This window comes from Anopheles coustani, chromosome 3 (assembly GCF_943734705.1).
Source record: "Anopheles coustani chromosome 3, idAnoCousDA_361_x.2, whole genome shotgun sequence".
NCBI lineage: Eukaryota > Metazoa > Arthropoda > Insecta > Diptera > Culicidae > Anopheles > Anopheles coustani.
The window spans coordinates 5,647,804-5,663,184 of record NC_071288.1 but is presented as its reverse complement, the minus strand read 5'-3'; the positions used below and the strand labels follow the sequence as shown (position 1 = coordinate 5,663,184).

The window sequence follows — 15,381 nt, the reverse complement described above, 5'->3', positions numbered from 1 at the left end:
CCAATAAAAGCCTTAGAGCACCTTTCGCTCGGACTAGCATAGAAAGCAACCTCCACTCCGGGGGAAGGAAAAACTCGCGAAACATGTACTAAGCCCCAAAATGGTCAGTTTTGCGTAATCACTTCCGATGATGACTGCCAACCGCAGGCCTCGGGTAAATCACGGGTCCACCGAGATAACCTCCCGCAACAACATGACTATGCTTTTGCCGGTTCAGCTCCCCCACACCGCTCCCTTCTCGTTTGCTCTTTTTTTTGGCGAAACTGAGCCACAAACAAATTTACTCGCTTCAAGGTAGAGCAACGACCAGTCCAGAGCAGGGAGGAAAGAAAAAAATAAAAACACCGAAGCGTATCCCTTCCCACATCGGTTTTATTTGCTTTTGAAAAGGGACGCTCCAACGAGATCGCTCCCAACCAAATTACCTGTCTATTGCGTCCCATTGGTGGCCGTTTGCCTGTTTGGCAAAATGGTACCAAAATGAGGCAGAAAAATAACATGACAGGCGCAACCACCTTGCTAACAAACATTATATCACACTGCGGTCACCCTATCGGTGGTCATTTTCAGGGCATCTAGACACGTGCTGCCCTTCCCGGAAAAAGGGTGAAATGAAATTAGTTCAATGGGTCCACCTTGCGTGAGGTCCGCATTTGTTGGGGGGGGTGTATTCAACCCCAACATCGTCGTAAAGTAGCCCAAACCCCGGGTGACGTCATCGGTAATTAGGTAGCTGATATCGGGTCCCCCCCCCCCAGGGGAGGGCGCGTGGGAGTGCACCATCATCCATTACGGATGATGTTATCCGGTAACACCGACTTTTCCCTCCGACAAAATGGTTACCACGAGAAGCGGGCTGCTGTAACCCTAAAACAATCGGTCACGTATAACCTGAAGAGAGGTTTGGAGGCTTAACCTTAGCGCACCTTCCGAGAAATTTAGGCTTTCGCTATGATTCACACCGGATTGTCCAATGACGAACGACATCGCTTTTCTTTGTGTTGTCTTTGATGTTCACTTTAATCCACCAGCCTGCCACCTTCCGTGATCCGAGTGAGTGCACTCTGGCCGGAACCCGCCGACGATGACGACGAGGAAAAGGAAAAATCGGTGCGCGTAATTCCTTCGAGGTTATGTAAATTTGCGCTCATAATCGGACTCCCGGGAGGTCGGACGGGCGGTGAGGCGGGAAGGGTCAAAGTGGACCACCCCGGAGGGAAGTTCCCGGACTGTCTGTCTGTCGGGCCCGCAGACCGGAGATACGGATCGCTACCTTTCCACCTTTCCTCGGCTGCCACTACCGGCGGACATTGTTGTGCGTTACTTTTCCGCGCTTTTATTTTCCCATCTTGAAGACCACTGCTTTGTGATTCATTCATTTTTTTTCCTTAGTTTCGTTCATTTTAAGGAAAATGGAGGTGTTTGAGAGAAGGTTTGTTTTCGCCGCCGTTTTTTCCCAACGGTTCTATGGCGGGGAGAATGTTGAAAAAATCAGCGACATTTCGCACTGTCGCCTCTATATATATACAATATTTGGGTGAGGTTTTACTTTCAGTGCGCCGTCGGTTTGGATCGGGATCAGAACTCGGGGTTTGGGAGTCACCGGTTGAAGTTTCAAACGACTTTTAAAAGTGTTTCCTCCCGTAATTGACATCCCGGTTGAATGAGTTTAAGTGATGTGTGTATAAAGAACGTGCCGGTATTTATTTTTATGTGAGCTTTAGAAACCCGTGACCACTGATTGGCAGCACTGTTTGTTCTCTGTGAGTTGCTTCAGTGACTAGGAAAATGGCCCGTGAAAGTGATCGCCTGGTTCGACAGTTCGTTCCGCTGGTGTTCGTTCTTCTCGTGGGCAACGCACGGGCCCAGTTGGACACCTTCGACTACTGCGTCCGCATGACACCGTCGCCCGGGTTGCTTCGGTGCGCCGGCCAGCAAGCTCTTACGTCGCTCCAGTTCCTCGAGGAAGCGAACAACTTCACCCTCGCCAGCGGACTGCTGATGATCAAGGACGAATCGCTGGCGGCCTCGTCACGCATCATTCCCAACATTATCGACAGCGATCCGCTGGACTTCAGGCAAGTGCGGGTCGTCCCAATATGGGCCAATGGGGGAAGGAATGGGACCATGCACACACACACACACACACACACCTTTTTCCGGCCCGCCCCAAACCCCGAAAAGGAATTTGTGTCAATCGTCCGAATTGGGCACAGGTTGAAGCGATCGGGAAGCTCGCTAGCGGCTCGAGTTTGGTTTTGGCTCCATTCCCCGTTCCCGTGCTTTGAATAAATTACGCCTCAAGTGCGAAACGGGCCGAAAAACAAATGAGCCCCACGTCGGCACGTCGGCACGAGGCGGATTCATCGAACATTCCAGCCGCCGTTCCGCCTGCCTGTGACTTTCTTTCACCGACCCACCGGCGGCGAGGTGTTTGCGTTCTCGCACATCGATGCGCCCGTACGATGGGCGGTACGTCACGGTTTCGGGGGTGTCGGATGTGTGTGACTCAAGGGGCTATGCACCGAACAGGTTTGGATATCGAAATTCCTCACAGATGACCCACCCCATGCCCACGGCTCGCCACAGCTGTTGGATGGAACGGTTCCATTCCTTCAGCAACCAGCTTTTTCTTACCTTTCATCTTTCGAGTAGCTCGTTTCTTAACTCGATTCTTGTTGAGTGTTTTGCGAAAGAGGCCACGCACCGCTATCAGTCGATTCAGATTCGTTGCACCGATTGGAAATTGCCGTCACGAAGTTGGTTAATGCCACATTCGCAGCGAATCCCAATTAGGTTACGCCAGTATCAAATCTAGAGAAGTGTAATCCGTTTCTCGTTCTACCCGCAAGCGCATGGTATTTGGAAAAAAAATCATAGTAAAGTAAACCGAACGTGTGGTACGTGACAGAATTTCCTGCCGATTTTGAAAAGTCCGATTTTACTTTTCATTAAAATTGCAAATCATGCAATTTGTTTCGTAACTAGATGTTCTTAGCTAGAGTAGTAAGTAGGCCTTGGTTTTCGTCACCAAATGGGACTTTGATAGCGACGTTAACTCAAAACTCAACTGACACAGAACAAATTTTGCTTATGTACATTCGTCTCATCTGAATTTCCAACGGTTGATATGAAGGTGTTCTTCAAACAATAACAAAGTTTGTGATATTTATTTTCAAATCAATGGCCATCAATCGTTTTATACTCCGTTATACTTCCTTGGTTTCTATGCCGTGTAGGTTTACAGTAATACATTCAGTGCTTCAATTGAAAGACATTTTTGATTGAGCAAAGTACTCTGATGTGGAAAACCTGCACCACTCGTTTATTAGTCCTTCTTCGAATCTTCTGTCCTACAAAATGCATCGACTCGTATGAGTAAAGAACGAAGCAAGTTAGTATAAACTAGCATCAAACGATTTGTCAAACGACGAAAACCGAGGTCGACGAAAACCGGGGCCTGCCTGTACTTAAATGCAGGTAAAGCCAAAGCTAAGTGGTTGGAACTTATTAACTTCCTTCTGAAACCAGCTCTTTTGAAGTCAAATTACCACAGCAATGTGAGTTGCTATGTATTCGTTATCATAGTAATATGAACTATTAGATGCTAGTTTGAGGCTCAATTAGCATTTGACAGTCATCAATTACTAAAAGTTGCAATAGTTTAAGAATCGTCTCTCTTTAGGAAATTTTTAAACATGTAATTTATCTTGTTTCGTGCCCAAAAAACTAGCTCTTACAAGATTACACTCTATAAAATTTTATTTCTGAATAAAATAAGAAACATTAAATATAATTTTAACGTAGACGTTAGTACATTGAATCGTTTTCTCTTAATATTCATTTGTTAATTTTGGTGACAATTAATAACATTTGTTACATTATAATAAAATTTATTAATTTTGGTTACATTTTTCTTGTGCTTATGTTTCTTTCTTTAAACTACAAAAAAAAACTTGCAACCTTCTTACACGCGACGATAAGACTCAAAGCCTACTAATTAAACCTCCCACACGCGGATATCCGTTCGAAGGCGTAATCGTCGAATGGTAAAAACGTGCGGTTGCTTTATTGTCTTACGCTACTCACATCCGTTTGATCTTTTCCGCCAAATATCGCGCCGTATGTGTAACGGAACCGATTGGAAGTGCTAACGCGTCACTGATCCCACGAATCAACACTCGTGGGAGGTGTTGCGTATGACGCCTTTTGCGCGCCGAGTAAAATTTAAAACCTTCGATAACCCGCCTGCTCTTCATCCCACCTACTTTCACGCACATTCCACGCATCCTGCGTACCGGAAAAACCCCCACAGAGGAATACTGGAAAATGCCGGCACCGTGATGGCGCAGCGGCAGATGCTCTGGGACATGGGCATCATCTATCCGGGGCTGAAGCTGAAGCTGGGCCCCACCCTGGGGGCTCCCGGCGTGCTGGAGTTTGTGCTCGATCCGGCCGTCGCCCAGAACGACGAACGGTCGCTGTTTGAGGAAAAATCAACAGGTAGGCGCAAGACGGTAGGCGCAAAGCTTCCGCTCGAAAGCACCCCCAACGTCTTGAGGAGCACTTTCACTTTCTCCTCGCTTCGCGCACTTCAAGGTTAAGCTTTCACAGCGAAGCATAAAACTTGCACGCAAGCTCGCTTCTGAGAAAGTATGCAAGGTGGAAGCTCACGATAACGACACTTTCTTTCTTTCACCCCGCTTTCGCAGCACGTATACTCACCAAAAGCTTCGTCGTGCCGTTCCTGCTCGGGCTTAAGTTCAACCTGGCAACACTGCTGCCGCTGGTGTTCGGTGGCTTGATACTGCTCAGCAAGAAGGCGCTCATCCTCGGCAAGATAGCCCTCTTCCTGTCCGGCATGTTCGGGTACGGATCGCTGCTGACACCGGCCATCGCCGGCGGTTTCGGTGGCTTCGGAGGCTACGGAGGGTTCGGGCACGGTTTCGCAGGCCACGGTGCCGGTGGCTACGGGTTCGGCTCGAAGCCGTTCCGCTACAACAATCCGCTGGCCGACAGTCCGGACTACGACAGCCACCATCACCAGCATCATCATCATTCTTCCAGCCATCACGGCGACTACCAGCACGGCGTTGCGGCGGACTCGGATCACGGAAGCGCCGGGTACTACAAGAAGAAGGATAAGTTCCTCAACCTGGACGAGCGCATCGAACCGCAGACGGCTTCCTCGCTGGTGGACAAGTTCTACGAGTACGAAAAGCAACAGATGCTGAAAGACCGCACGGCCCGGCTTTTCGAGCGGAAGTTCTACGAGAAGGAACATCAGCCGCAGAGCGGGACTGGTGGTATGTCCGGGGCGGACTATCCTTTCGTCACCGCGGATTTGACGACGGAACGGAACGAGCGGTCCCTTCCGGAGTCGGCGCCCGGTGGCGGTCTCGGTGGACGCAACTTTGCCTGGAGTGATCACTAAAGATCTTCCTTAGAGAGATCTGTCTATTCCAAAACATTTATCAACGTTCGACGAGATGTCGGTAAATGGAAACTCACTAAAATATTCATAACAAAAATGTCCATCCAATGGAAGGAAAAGTATTAAGACTTACCAAAACCGTGCAAACTTTGCATGTCATCGTACTATCGCAGTATTATTAGACTTATATGCATCCAGGCACAATGAAACCTACTGGACCTGGAACTAACGGAACCTGCTTACGGCTGAAGTATACTGCTAGCAGTCCAAAACTGTATTTTCATCATATGAAACTTATACTTACGTGTTTACAAATAAAATGCTTTTGCATCAAAGAAACCTATCCTCAATTAATCTGTGATATGATTCAATTAGATCAACTTAAGTTGGATTCTTAAAAGTGCAAGTGACTCGGTCCCAAAAACGTAAGTCCCCAGGCAAGATATTGAGCACAACTCGATCTTACCGGCGTAAGGCAAGTTCTCGGCACGCTTTCCGCTCTAATGCATCCTCAAACGGGAGGGGGAGCTCTAAATCGGGTTACTAAACCATACCTCATCTATCGTGCGCCCGTACGTACTCGCCGAAAGATGAGCACGGCAAATCTGAGACCTCATTTCGTGCACCAACCTTTTCCGCCTTCCCGCTTCGTTCGTTCACTTCTTCCGCGGCCACAATCAACCATGCCGACACGCACGCCGGTGTGTTGTGCTTAATTAATCACTGAATATCCAACATCAAGCCAAGCGAGATCCCGAGTACCAGAGCCCACAAAGAGGGAAGGAAAAGACCGTAGCCAATGGTAGATGCAAAGACCTCCGTTTCCTTACCCTTACGATGCGTTCGGATACGTGCTCCTCCTTGTGGGCCGCAAACTTTAACTCGCTAACCCGTGGACCAAGAACGGATCCAGGGAAAAGAGCAATTAACCAAACGCACCCGGAGCTCATTTTCCGTCTGGTGATTTTGAAGGCCATGACCCTGCGCAAGAAAAAGTTACTAAAGGGTAACTCCGGATCATCTCTTTTCGTTTTCGTATTTGGGAATGTCACAATTATTGTCGAAACTGGAACAAAGAATTCGGTATAAAACTGTCACCCGGTAGTCACCGGGGAGTCTATTTACATTTCGGTCTTCGGTGCGCTAGGAACTCCCGGGAACGTGGTCGAGAATGGCACGCCTCTACCGTTGGCTAGGGTTCGTGATTGGATGTGTTCTGCGGCTCCTGGTGTTGGCCTCCGCCGAGGCTAAAGTGATAGAGCAAGTGGCAGTTCGCGGTGCTGATACGCAGCCTACGTTGCAGCGCCATCTGCTGGAGCGAGCCCGCGGATGCTTCGACAGTGGGCAGCTGGTGGCGTGTGTCCGTGGTGAAGTGATCCGGATCGTGGAGCGAGCCATCGATTCGAACGTGACGTTACGCGTGACCCCATTTCTTACGATCCGCAAGAATCCCGAGTGGCCCGGAAGGGTTGCCGGTCGTGAGACGGCTGTCAGTGACCAATCCGGCTCCGGTTGGCTCGGGATTTTCACTAAACTTCGCGAGTTCCTGGTATCGCGAGTGTTCCAGTTCAGTCTGGTAGACGCCGACGGACGCTGGTTGTTGGCGGAGGTCGACGAAGGTCGCGGTAAAAAGCACAAGAACAAGCAGGGAGGCATGTTCTCCATGGCGCTGATGGCGCTGATGGCCATGATCGCGCAGGTGATCCTCGGCAAGGTGGCCGTGCTGGCGGCGGTGGCGCTCATCATGGCGAAGATAGCGCTCGTCTTTTCCACACTGGTAAATACGCTCGCCCTGGTGTTCCGGGCGCTCCTCCATCCGGCCGGCGCGGGCCACGGTCCGCGGGGAAAACGGTTGGCCACCAAGCGCACCCATCACGCGCGACGGAAAACCCGCAGTTCTGAGCCGAGCGTTCTTTTTCCTCTTGTCTTTCGTTACATTTTTGCAGAATGGCCTGAAGAAGTCGAACGGTGCTGGAGCGGGACATGGCTCCGAACACGTCGTCTACGAGCATCCGAGCCACGGCGGAGGTGGAGGTGGAGGCTGGCAGCGTAGCATCCATCCGCGAACCCCTTACGAACGCTACCCATCGTATGACGACCAGAACGACTTACCGTATCGGAAGCGACGGCCTAACTATGACTACCAAGACGACCTGGAAGGCGCCTGAAGAGATCCTTCATCCCTCTTCAACATCCATGAGAGCCTAGGAGTTGATTGTAAATAGTCAAAGACACCACTAGCTGATAGACAAATCTGTTGCAGGAAGGAAAATATATCTCTCATCAGCACACGCCTTTAGCCAATAAGCGTGTGACAAACAAACGAGATCCCACGCCATGCTGGGGATCGTAAAGTTGCCGCACACGACGGGAATGACCAAGGGAAACCGGTTATGGTAATTAAAGTAAATAAACACACAACCAGCGCTATCAGTACTTTACACACTTTAGTATAATTGCGCGCAACGGTCGATCGATTAAATCGCCTTCTGATCGATCGAGTTCGAGTCTCCATTTCCATTAAACGAACTTTCCCTGCGGGCACAGGTGTTTCGCTGTGGGAACCGTTCGGAAAAACGTAAGTGGACCGAGGGAAGGCACGGAGCGCTGTAGGATTCTGCTACCGGAATGTTCCATTACGCAAAGGAGAACGCCGAGGATCGGGTGGAGAGCGAAACCGGACGCGTCCCTGCAGGTCCCCGGAGATATTCCACCGCTGTTTGGCGTAATCGAGGTTTCACTTTTTCCAGCCCTGTCACGAGCTCGCTAATCCGATCGGAGCGTAGTGGTGGTTACGAAATCTTCGCCCACCGTTGGAAAAGCCTTCTAGTCCCCCGTCCGCGGGGAAACCGAAGAGCCTGCCTTTAATCTCCGAAAAGGTCTAAGCACTGCACGCCATATTTTCCGCCGGTAATCGAAGAAATTTCTCTATCAGTAATTGCCAACGGAAGCTAATGCACCGCAATGCACTGCAGTTAGCCGGTTGTGTCTTTTCCTTCTTTTGTTCCCCGATCTTTCTCCCCTGGTTTGTTCAGCTTCTTTTAATCCCTTCCCTCTCAATTAGGTTTGTAGCTAAACGAGTCGGGTCAGATCGTGAACATCGTGCATTTCTGGGGTTGGCGATTTCTGGTTGAATACGCCTATCTTGACGTTACGCTGGAAGGTTGTTTTCAACGGGCTAAAGGCATCCAACTTCCCAAAAACCCTCCCAAGGCGATCACGTTACTCTTGGGGGGAGATAATTTCCTGCCATCAATTCTTACGATAATTTGCTAAACAAAACGCGTGGAAAACAATTTACCGACGCATTCACGAGTAATTGTTGCGCCCTCGAGCATTCCCAATAATACTAATCCGGCAAATTGAATTAACCAGCAATCGTGGTGGCAAGCTGAACATTAAACGACCCGACACAAACGTTTTGAGACATTGAAAAAGAAAGGGATTCAAAAAACACTGGAAAATTATCAATTCTGAAAGAAAGAAATTCACTTATAAATCGATTTAAACACTTCCCATATTGCGACACTTGCCAACATTACCAATTTGCAGTAAAAGCTCCGTTAAAACACCGTTTATTGAAGGGTTTTATTCATTTACATTCCCGAAAGCTTTCTAAACGATCTCCAAACAAACGTTCCTGCCTACTGCAGAGTGATTTCTAATGCATTCAAAAAACTAAAACAGCCTCATCCCCGGAGCCAGAGAAAACCTTTTCCTCACCGACGCTCGTCAACTAATGTAAACACATTCACCCGTCGTGTGTGGGTGGGAACCAGCTGGGCGAAAATAAAAGAGAAGGTGCGCGAAATGAAGCAAAAAGAAGAGGAATAATTTGCGAACATCCTTCTCCTTCTGGGCCCGGGCATGCACTCGCTCACGACGTCGGAGGGAGAGGACGTGAGGGTTGTATATGATGTAAAGAAAAACTGGTTGGAGATGCACAAGATGCACCGATGATGTGAATCTATCGCGAAAAAGGTAACCGCACTGAACAAAAGAATAAAATAACAACCCAACAGAAGTGACGGACGGTCGTGGAAAACAACAAAAAAAAAAAGGTGCATACCTTGCACCGGCTGCGATGCAATCTACGGTCTGCAATCCGGGTGCATCGCGAGTGCAACGACAGTCCAAACAACGGGTCGCAAGAATGCGAAGGAACCGAGAGAAAAGCCAACCGGAGGAAAATCATTGCGGACAAAAAATGTGCACACTATCAACCAAACAAAACACAAACGTTAGACTATGCTCACACAACCCGCTGGGACCCCCTTTCCACCGCACCGTTCTCGCAACTGTTGGAGCCGGAGTCTCAGAAGGGAAGTTGTAAATAGTGTTGGGTAAAGCACCAAAATTTAGTGTGCTGTGCGCACACGCACTTTAACCAAGGTGTGTGTACTTCTCGCACAGTGCGCACTTCTCGCACAGTGCGCACTTCTCGCACAGTGCGCACTTCGCGCACAGTGCGCACTTCGCGCATAGTACGTACTTCAAGCAGAGTGCGCACGGTGCGCACTTTAGGCGCACTTTAAGCACTGAGCTATTACAGTTTTTTTTGGAATAAGTAAAACAGTAGAGATGGACCATCATGATGTTGTACAGGGTTGTTGTGAGTAAAGTTCTGCAGCGGCGAGCCTGGTGACGCAGAGAGTGATAGTGAGCAATAGAGAGAAAGAGAAATATAGCCAGTAAAATAATTACGCAGTATTTCATACATAACACTATGCAGCGAACAACCCTGCACAACATCATGTTGGTCCATCTTCTCTACTGTTTTACTTATTCTCAAAAAAACTGTAATAGCTCAGCCTGAGCCAAGTGCGCCTGAAGTGCGAGAAGTGCGCACTGTGCGAGAAGTGCGCGCACTTCAAGCACTGTGCTGTGCGGTGCGCACAGTAAGGTGTGTGGTGCGCACTGTGCGCACAATCGCACTTTACCCAACACTAGTTGTAAAGCTTTGCACCGTACCGAGCACCCGAGGTGAAAGTCTCCGGATTTCGCCATACCGCCATTTCCATTTCTCGGTGCCTTTCGCGCGCCGTAAAGCTTCTCGCCGGGGTGGAGGAGGATGTTGGGTGGAAATGTTGGCCTCCCGCGTGTTCATTTTTCATCATCCAAGGGGAAAACAATCGCGTTGTGATGCATTCGCCGCGGATTAGCCAAACAAACGGCGAGGGCTACTGGGGTTGGTCGGGGTCACACGAGCCAGGGGACAGGGCACGTTGGGCCTTCGCTTAGTTCGTTCGACTGGCGACTAAAGATTATGTCGGTTGTTTTTTTTTATTTATGCTGCTGCGATTTTCTTTTTACTACGATGGCAATAAGTCACCCGGATGACGATCGTCGCCAGTCGGAAGAAGCGGAAGGCTGGGGAAATGATCGAAACGCGGCAGGATGGACACAACTTTTGCTTTCGAAGGGAAACCGGGAAAACCAACCGAAAGCAAATACGATCGTTTCGTAATAGCACCTCACAACTCGGAGAGCATCTGGGGCAGAAGCTGGCGAAGAACACGACAATGACCTTTAGCTGGAATGGTTGCTTCAAACCCTTTAGACTTTTTCCTGACTTGTAGAAATGAAAAATGCAACAAAAATACATTTTAATGAACAACTATATAAATACTCATTTAATCTGGCTTAAGTTCTCTCGATAAACATAACATCGATGTTTCAAAAAGGATGTTAAATTAAGTTAGAACAATAATTTTTTTTGGTTAGAGATGAGGGAAAACATGACCCAAAAGGTGATTAAACCAATTCTATCAAATTTAAACTTTTTAAATTTACCTTGTTTTAAACAGAATGACAATTAATACCAATGATATACAGGCTGGCCCCGGTTTTCGTCACCAAACGGGACTTTGACAGCGACGAAAACCGGGGCTAGCGGACTAAATATCTTACGTTTATAATACCTACTCAAGACTTGACTTACACAAAACAAACGTAGGTTGTGTACATTCTTCTCGTCTGAATTTCCAGTAGTTGATATGAAGGTGTTCTTCAAACTATAACAAAGTTTGTGTGTTTTATCACCAAATCAATGGCAATCAATCGTTTTATACTTCGTTTTACTTTCTTGGTTTCCATGCCGCACAGGTTTACAACAATGCATTCAGTGCTTCGAACGATTTGTCAAACGACGAAAACCGGGGTCGACGAAAACCGGGGCCAGCCTGTAAACATTTTCGAACTGAATAAACATCATGGGTTTGGGTCAGCAAGAAAAATCGTCATTTAGAAAAACATATGCTTGATCCAAGAATGCTTCTGCTGAACCGACAATCAGTTCTAGCCATCACTATCATATTTATATTCACCTCACCTTTGTGCCGCTTGGATATAATGATTTATTGATTAACATTTGTTCCCAGTTTCATGCAAATCGCGTTATACCCTGCCTTTGCGGGATCATAACAAGTATATATTAAATTAAATGCTATCGGAGAAATACACTATTGTCTATTGTGTTTCAAATAATAAAAATAAATTTCTTACAATTCGATCATACGACCGATATTTCATTTGCTAAACTTAAATAGATTTGTTTGAAGAACTTAAAGCATTATTTCAACGACTGTGTAAGTAAGTATTACGATTAACAAATGAGTAAAACATAATAAATTTAGGTTAATCAGTTCCTCGCAGCCTTTGTATTGAATTTCAGACTTTAATCTAGTCGAACTCAGAGAAACAGTTTGCTAAGTTGTCTCCTGTTTATAGCCACGTAATCTAATTCGAATGCATTTATTTATTCCTCCGGGGATCATGAACTACCCGGGACAATTAAATTGATCTCTGTCAGTAGGCCAGGGTCATGGCTTAACTTGATGAATATGCAAACGATACTCCACTCGCCACCCATTTCATGCCGCGTTGCCTCCAATCCAAATCTGCACGGAATGACATCCCTCTTGGGCGAAAAACTGAAAGACCTTCACGCCTTCACAGCCTAGCTCGGTCCATGTGTTCGGTCCATCGTAAAGCGAAAATAACTGTTCAGCAGTCAAATCGTTCACCGAGCGGCAACCACCCTGGCAAATTCATGGTCACGGTCTACCGGACTGCGCGTGCTGCAGAAACGCAAGTACACCCTTTTGGCAGAAAAAAACCCCTCGCTCATAGAGTGTAGGAGAGAGAGAAGAAAGGGCCAAGGATCGAAAAACACGGCCGTCCGAACGAATTAAAAGTAAAAATCCGTTCAATTCCTCCGGAGGTCCGTGTTGGGAGTTGGGCGATGGCGGGCATTACAGGTGTCGACGTGTGTGCCTCACTTCCTTTCCACCCACTTGCAATAAAGGGGTGTGTGTGTGTGTGTGTTGACTGATTTCAGCTTAATTTTCAGCGATTTTCCTTTTCGCTTTCTGACGCCACCCGCATGGGTCGAGGGGAGGGGGGGGGGGGGGAGGAGATGATTTCCACGGCGATAGGGATGGATGTTTGCATGTCCGTTTCGGAGGAATCAGAGCTCGCCGGATCGGATTTGTCAGTCCCTTCCCCGATTTTCCTTCCCTCCCCGCCGTCGTTTCGTTTTCTTCAGCACAACTCCGCTGTTCGGCGATAACCGTGGTTCGCTTCCCCTTTCTCTCCACCACCCCGCGCGTTTCCCCTGGTCCGAAACGGGACGTTCCAATGATCATGGAAGCATGTTTGGAGTGTGTTTTATTTTTTTGCTGCATTTTTCTCCCGTTTTCCTTTTATTTCCCCTCTGCATGTTGCACAAATTAGTGAAGCACTGCAAAACTCGGCCAGCTCGTGTCTCGCGCAGCGTAACATCGTACCCTGCCTGTGCGAGGTATCGCTCACCGGCTGAAGGCGTCCTGAGGCTAATCCTCCCAGGGACCGCTCGCACGCGATCACATCGGCATGTGTGTGTGTGTGCAGTGATGCAGACTGATGTGCAGAAGAGGGCCTTTCACGCTCCAAAAAGTTCTAGCAACGATCTCCGGCAACATACCAAAGCATCGCCGAAGTAAGTCAGCTGATTCGGGCGTTTCTTTCCAGGGCTTGGGTGTTTAGCGTGTGTGTGTGTGTGTGGGGCGTATGTGCGTTATCGGTTGGGTGGAGGCCCTTCGGAAGGCCTCCTGGCTAGCTCGGGCGGAATAAAGTCTGGCCACAGCCCGGAGAGCCCTATCAGTGGTATAAATACCTTCGAGCGGTCCAGATCGAAGGAAGTGCATCTTGTGTCGATCCTGAGTAGGTAGCCTAACAGCAGCAGCAGAAGCAGCAGCAGCAGCAGCTCCAAGTTCCCCCCCCCCATCCCCGGTTTTCCCCCTTCCGTCCGTGAACACCCGATCCGAACGAGCAGGATGGTTTCGCTGAAAGCAGTGTGTGTGGTGGTGTGCGTGCTGGCCGTGGCCGGCCGGGGCTACGCCGCCGAGGACAGCACGGTGCGCGCCCTGCGCAAAGTGTACTCCCTGTGCGAGGACAGCGACGAGCTGGTGAAGTGCATCAAGGTGCAGGCACTCAAGCTGACCGACCGGGCGCTGAAGCTGCCGAGCATCAAGCTGCTGGACGGCATGTCGCTGGTGCGGAAGGCGGACGCCGAGGCCACCGGTACGCGCGCCCTCAACGAGCCGACGCCGAGCGAGCAGGAGCTGAACCAGCTCCCGTCGGCCAAGGTCGACGAGCTGCTGTTCCAGCGCGCCCAGCGCTTCATGGACGGCCACCAGCTGCAGCTGAACGTGCCGCGCATGCTGGTCGCCGGCCAGCAGGAGACCGGCCGCCTGGTCGAGGAGGGCCGCAAGAAGATGAAGAAATACCTCGGACCATTCCTCGCTGCAATGGCTATCAAGGGAGGTATCCTGACCATGGTCTACCACTCGATCGCGATCGTCGCCGGCAAGGCGCTCATCATCGGCAAGATCGCGCTCGTCATCTCGGCCATCATCGGCCTGAAGAAGCTGGTCACGCCGGAGGGCCACGAGAAGACGACCTACGAGATCGTGAAGCACCCGCACGTGCAGCAGAGCCACACCTACTCCTCCAACCACGGCGACTTCGACACGCACGAGAACGGCCAGTTCCACCGCAGCTTCGGCAACTCCGTCGGCGACATGGTGATGCAGGACCGCGCCTACCGCGCCCACGTGCCCAAGAACTAAGCGGCCGCAACAACACCAGCAGCAGCAGCAGCAGCAGCACGTCCGATTCCGGCCATAAGCACCACACACACACACAGAGTCACTGGAGTCACCCTCTCAATTCAACGAACCACGAAGTTTGCGGCGGACGCAACCGCAACCCAACCGAAAAACCGCCAAAAGAAACCGCCAGACCCGAGGAAGCCAGCCCGGCGAGGACCGAACGGACACTCCCGGAGTCAGCATTCCGGGGCTTCCGATCCGACGCGCGTCCTCAAAGCGTCGAGGCTCCTTTTTCCAAGGTCAAGGGGTTAGACTTAAGCTACACTACCTTTCTCGAAACGGCTTCCCACTCCGGTGGGAAAACCCCGTTCGACGTGCGCGAAACAATCTGAAACAACAAACACACACACCAACACCCTCCCCCCCCCGCAAACACACCGAACTCGTGCAGAAAGCTCCGTCATGCGAAAGCTCACCGCTCCAGAACGCCACCTTACGCTTCTTCACCGGAAGCGTGGAAACGGCCACAAACCCCCCCACACACACACACACACACAGACACACGTCAACACACAGGAACATTGACACACGGTGGTGGGTGGCGTGGGGTGAGGTGCAGCTGCCAGTGGGGCCCGCCCGAGGCTGGTGTGTTTTGTATTTAATAATTAATTTAAATTATTTATTTATTGAAATCCTCATCCCGCGCGGTTTCCGCCGGAAGCCTTCCTCCCGTCCTTCCATTTCTAACGCGAGTCAAAACGTTGAAATGTGTAATTAAAAGGGTAAACCTACGAAATCGAGCAAAATAAAGAATTGTCATTCAATGATGATGTCGTCGTGCTATGATTTTATTTA

The 15,381-nt window shown here is 49.5% G+C and overlaps 3 protein-coding genes across 3 annotated transcripts; all 3 read left to right on the top strand.

The window, feature by feature from the left end:
* The first annotated feature begins 2,010 nt into the window (after positions 1 to 2,010).
* Positions 2,011 to 5,434, top strand: LOC131258530 (uncharacterized). The gene is made up of 3 exons (XM_058259864.1): positions 2,011 to 2,078; positions 4,316 to 4,503; positions 4,713 to 5,434. The coding sequence occupies exons 2-3, from the start codon at positions 4,344 to 4,346 to the stop codon at positions 5,432 to 5,434; spliced, it is 882 nt and encodes a 293-aa protein (XP_058115847.1). The 5' UTR covers positions 2,011 to 2,078; positions 4,316 to 4,343.
* Positions 5,435 to 6,605: 1,171 nt separating this feature from the next.
* LOC131260407 (uncharacterized) lies at positions 6,606 to 7,602 on the top strand. Its single transcript, XM_058262118.1, has 2 exons — positions 6,606 to 7,211; positions 7,381 to 7,602. Exons 1-2 carry the CDS (start codon positions 6,606 to 6,608, stop codon positions 7,600 to 7,602), a joined length of 828 nt encoding a protein of 275 aa, XP_058118101.1.
* A 6,147-nt stretch (positions 7,603 to 13,749) lies between these two features.
* Positions 13,750 to 14,544, top strand: LOC131258526 (uncharacterized). The gene has a single exon (XM_058259861.1). The coding sequence runs from the start codon at positions 13,750 to 13,752 to the stop codon at positions 14,542 to 14,544; it is 795 nt and encodes a 264-aa protein (XP_058115844.1).
* The last annotated feature ends 837 nt before the right edge of the window (positions 14,545 to 15,381 follow it).